Source organism: Humulus lupulus, chromosome 6 (assembly GCF_963169125.1).
Source record: "Humulus lupulus chromosome 6, drHumLupu1.1, whole genome shotgun sequence".
Taxonomy (NCBI): domain Eukaryota; kingdom Viridiplantae; phylum Streptophyta; class Magnoliopsida; order Rosales; family Cannabaceae; genus Humulus; species Humulus lupulus.
The window spans coordinates 203,753,064-203,758,417 of NC_084798.1; the positions used below are offsets into that span (position 1 = coordinate 203,753,064).

Sequence of the window (5,354 nt, forward strand, 5' to 3'; positions counted from 1 at the left end):
AAATCGACGTTGCTCGATAGTGGTTCAATGGTTGATCGATGGTGGTTCGATGCAATTCTTGTAAGAGACATAATTTTCACTCAGGTGTCCTTTTAGGGTGATAATTTTTTTATTTTGGATACTTTTTTAAGATCTACTCATTGAAGATATTCACATACACATTTTTAAACTTTAGAACTTGAAAACATACCAAAACATATATTGAACACAAGGTATGTTTTGCATTTGTCATTTTTTCAAGATTTACATTTCCCAAATGTGTATATACACATCTCAAAAGTGTAGATCTTGAAAAAAATACCAAAAATAAAAAAAAATCACCTAAAATGGACACTCGAGTGAAAAATTACTTATCTTGCAAGAATCGCATCGAACCACTATCGAGCAACATCGATTTTTTTCATGAAAATCTTGAATTTGAAGGCTCCATCAAGCTGGCATCGAGCACCGTCGAACCACGTCGATTTTTTGCAGATTTCAAAGTTTCAAATCTGAAAATAATCGCAAAAAAAACCCAAAGATCATGCCCAGATATGCTTGAAATGCAGTATTTTCCTAAGTAAGGAATACTTGCTATTATATTGAGTTCTCTTATATTTTACCTTATCTATGAATTTTTCTTCTAGAGAGAGAGAGTTGAAAGGAATGGGTTGAGGGAGAGAGAGTAAAGAGAGAAGAGGAAGTGAATGGGAAAATTATGGGAGAGGTATTTTGGGTATTGTCAAAAAAATTGGCATTTTTCTTTTAAATGATTAGAAGGCCTAGCTAGCATTGTTTTTATTCCTCATCAAGCATAAAAAATCAAATCTCCCATATACATATGGTCCAACCATGCCACAATAATAGATTATTACCTATCATTGTCATCATAATAAGTTAAGACCATGCATACTTTTTTTGTAACTCGGAATATATATGTACATATATATATTTATATGAAAATACTTGAACTGTTACAATTATTATGGACCACTCCACTATCAAAATTTGGATGGTATTATTATTTGAGGAAATTTAGAAAGCAAGGGCCTTTCAATCTTGTTTTAGACATGAGAAAGTGAGAAAGTATGAGTTCTTCAACCCTTTGTTATATATACCACGGAAAAAGCATTGGTAAGAATACAATCTAGGTTTCGTAGCCTATTAGGTTGTAAAGTCTAGAATTATTTTTCTTTAATTACTGAGGCCAATTCCTACCCAAAACACAAAAAATATGTAAGTTTATATCTATATTAAATTCTCATTACAACCATCATAACACTAAAAAATACCCTTGCGTTTCATATTCGCCAAATTTGGTAGGACACTAGAGACTGCATCATATATAGAATAGCATTAAAGTTCTTTTGGATTGATTTTTGTGTAATTTTAAGTCAAAATATTATTGTGCTTTAGTATCTAGTTGGAGAAGCTCTAACTAATATTGTATATTTGAGAGTCATGCATTTTAGAACATTTAAATTTATAGCAAAAAAATTTCTAAAACAATTACTCTATTCATAAAACTTTACACAAATTTTGATCAAGTTGTTTTTGTATAATAATATCGAGTTACCACAATTTTAATACCCATAATGCAGTTAAAATCTATTTATTCTATTTTGCCTAAGTTTATTTTTAAAATACTACCTTTATATATAATAAGTATTTAATTATTTAGTCCGAGGTTTATAACAATAAAATTAGAAAACACATGTAATTATATTTACAATATTAAACGAAGATTATATTAACAAAAAGGTGGGAGAAAAAGAGAATATAAGATTTTATTTTGTGATAATAGTTCTAAGATTCGAATTTTGTGGTAATATATAGGACATTTTACCACATTCATAACAACATAGGATAATATATATTGATCAAAATATAATACATTCAACTAATATGATCTCTTAATTATTAAACCAAAACCATCATTAACAAATAAACATAAAATGATCTTATTCTCATCAATACCATTCGAGTTCATAATTCTCGATATCGAAACATAAAAATAGAACAAGAAACTGATAAACAACACGAATAACAAAAAGGCATAATCACAACATGCCACATGATAAAACGACAAGCTGTGACAGACTCAAACAAACGACAAACGCTTCTTATTGGCTGTGACGAAATATAAAGCTCACAGGCAGGACGCCACCATAACCACACCACCATCCACTTCCTCCGCCGCCTTCACCTCCTTCCAGAGCCGCAGGGCCTTACGGGTGCGCACTGCGCTCTCCTTCACACTAGCAGAGTAAGAACGGTACAGTACGCACCTGCCACCTGGGAGATCCTGCTTCACCAAATCCAAACACGTGTACCCTTCCAACTCAGCACGCCTCGTGGCCCACATCAGGGCCTCAAGCGACGCGCACGTGACAGCAATGGAGAATTGAGTGGGCCCAAAACACGTCAGCACCTTCCCGATCAGCTGCTGGAACGGCTCCATGGCCTTGGGATCGAGCCCTCCGGCCTCGTAGCTGGCGTAGCTGAATCCATCCTCTGGGGTCACGTGCACGGTGGAGTACGCTGCACCCTCGATCCCGTTCATCGAGTATCCACAAGGATCAAAGTCAAAGTCGCAGATCACGTGACCCGGAACGATGTCGTTTATGCCGGACAGTTTTGTCATTTCCTTGGAAGAAACGAAAGATTCGACGTCGTTTCCGGACTTCTTGAAAAACACAGCCGCTTTATCTCTGCTCAATCCAGTCATGCAAATCTCCATATTGATCTCGTCTCTATTATCCACCGTTTGCGGCGGCGCCGGAGATTTCGCCGCCGAGTAAATATGCCAGTTCCGGTTGGGACACCCGGCGTCTCCCATGACGTAAGCTTTGGGGTTCAATTCGGCGAAGTACGTGTTCAGAGCAGCCACTTCTTCGGCAAAGTTCCGGTGAGGGGCTGGCTGGGCTTCCGGGAAGATAAAGGTTCCGCGGGAGTATTTAACGGTTGAGACACTGAGAGATAGTTCGTTAGAGAGTCGGAGAATCGGTGGAATCGAGGAGAGGAGCTTGGTAGTCCCGCAGGTTTTTATGATGATCTTGTATGAGTAGATGAAGAGACTCGATTCAGAGAGTACGTACGAGTCGAGCTCCGAGTTCGAAAGGTGGGCTACAATGGTGCAGCAAGCGGGTTCGAGAATGGAATCGATTTGGGTCCGAGTGAGAATTCGGAGGCCCAATCCTTGAGGGTCCATGAAGAATGGTGGCTCGGAGAAAGTAATCTCCAGACGCTTCTCAAAACCCTCGAACCCAATTGGGGACGAAGAAGACCACATGGTTTACCTATTTAAGCTTTTAAACAACGAGAAAAAGAAAAAGAAAATGGCCGGTGGATGAATTTATTAACTGATGAAATTTGAACAGGTAATTGAAACCCTAATCTACGAATATATGGCTTTCTGAATGCGTCTCAGGATGGCTTCCTCACACACTGCAAATACATCAAAAATATATAAAACAAATTAAAAAAAAAAGAAACATATATATGTAAAGGATGAAAGAAAAAAATCAATGGAGTAGGGTTTGAATAATATGATTACGTTGGAGTATGCAGCAGATCTGAACTTTTCGATTCCACCGTTTGGACGAATATCTTCAATGCTATAACCCAGAGGAACTTCGTATTGTTGTGAATTACTACTACTGCTAGACTTCTTTTTCCCACCTTTGGCTTCCATTACAACATTCACGCTTTTTCTCTGCAACCAAACACCCGAATAAGAGAAATTAATTGACCCAGAATAAACAAGAACCCTAAAAAATGAGAACTGATCGAAAGAACAACGAACCTTGTCTACTTTGAATTGTGAGCAAGGAGTTTCTTTGATCGGAAACTCTAGAGAAAAAACCAGAGGAAATTCAATACGAAGGGTTCGATTTAGAGAAACAGACGATTGATTTTCTTTCCTGTTTTTTTTTTCTCTCTGAAGGATTGAGATTTTTTTTGTTTTGAATGAGAATTCTGAATGGAGATATATGGAAGTATTTATAGGTGAAAAGCCCTAGCGTATATCGTAACAAAAATACTATTTTTTAAAAAGATTCTTTATGCATTGAGTGAGTTGTGCCTTGCGAATTCTCCACGCGGCGGTTCCCTGCTCCAGAATAGTGACACGTAATGCATAGTAGTCGAAAACTGGGATTTTTCTTGCCTACGTGTACCTTTAAACGGCGCGTGTTTCTTACGCTTCTTTTTATTGGAGCTCTTTTACTTTTTTTTTCCTTCGTAATTTTATCATGTGTATATTTTTCTAAAAAAAACACATATGTTTTAATAACTTAGGTTTTAAATTGAATTTTTTAGGAGTATTTTTTATATACTAGATACAAGTCAGGTGAAATATGCATATTTGCTTAATTTTATTTATAGAATTTATTAATTTTTTTTATTAAATTTATATTAATATCATATAAATTTTAAATAAATAACTTATTTTAATTAAATAATTTATTTATTTTTATTTAAGTCTATGTTTGTACTAGTTTTTGAATTTGAAGGTTACAACAAGATATTATATATATTATAAGTTTAATATAATATTAAATATTATACATGAATTTTAAATTTAAGTTTCTTGCTAGTTTTTTTTTTTTTTTTTAAAAAAAATTTATTCGTAATTGACAGTAGATTATATTATATGTTTAATATGATATTATTCTAATAAGTGAGTTGAAGTTTAAAACCAATAATTTCTGTTATCTACACACTTTTTATATAGAAGAGATATATATTGTGTTGACTCGTTTTTTCGTCAACTACCAATAAAATATAAAGCTTAACGAAAAAAGAAGACTAAGCACATTTTTTTACTTGGTTTAGACTATTAATTAGTCATACTCATGAGTCAATTGTATTAGGATTAAGAACTTGCAAAGTTCAAGTTCTCTTAGAGTTCAGGCATCGTTTTTTTCATACCCTAAAAGTTGAGGATCCTTTTACAAGTAATGTCCTAACATTATTTATAAGCGGTTGAAGGATTTGAGCTCATTAATATGAGATGGTTACAATAAATAATTTCCATAATGGGATTAGTTTAACATAAATATAAATTTCCTATCCATTAAATAAGTTGGTAGGCCCCATCAGATACTCAGCAGACCCAATACGAGAATGTCAAGCTCACTACTTTATTGGGAAAGACGTTTCATGGTACTTGTCATAGTGATATTCGTGCACTTTCCCATGTTAGGCAGCGTTGTGGGACATCCTCTCTATCACTTTTACGGAACCAGCATCACAATCTCTGCAGGCACTAGGTGTCTCTGGTCCTAAGAATCTCTGCAATTGACACCTGGCAAGTGTTCTCCTTCCTTGAAGGAAGGATTCTTGGGAATTTGATAAGTTACTCACGGCCTGAG

The 5,354-nt window shown here is 35.1% G+C and overlaps 1 protein-coding gene across 1 annotated transcript; it reads right to left on the reverse strand.

Moving 5' to 3' along the window:
- Positions 1-1,916: 1,916 nt before the first annotated feature.
- LOC133783005 (S-adenosylmethionine decarboxylase proenzyme-like) lies at positions 1,917-3,942 on the reverse strand. Its single transcript, XM_062222506.1, has 3 exons — positions 3,785-3,942; positions 3,536-3,694; positions 1,917-3,426 (listed from the first exon to the last, which is right to left on the reverse strand). The coding sequence occupies exon 3, from the start codon at positions 3,269-3,271 to the stop codon at positions 2,129-2,131; it is 1,143 nt and encodes a 380-aa protein (XP_062078490.1). The 5' UTR covers positions 3,272-3,426; positions 3,536-3,694; positions 3,785-3,942; the 3' UTR covers positions 1,917-2,128.
- Between the last annotated feature and the right edge of the window lie 1,412 nt (positions 3,943-5,354).

Bases quoted from the DNA above. Each gene is read 5' to 3' on its own strand.
- LOC133783005 (XM_062222506.1), bottom strand. From the start codon at position 3,271: ATGTGGTCTTCTTCGTCCCCAATTGGGTTCGAGGGTTTTGAGAAGCGT.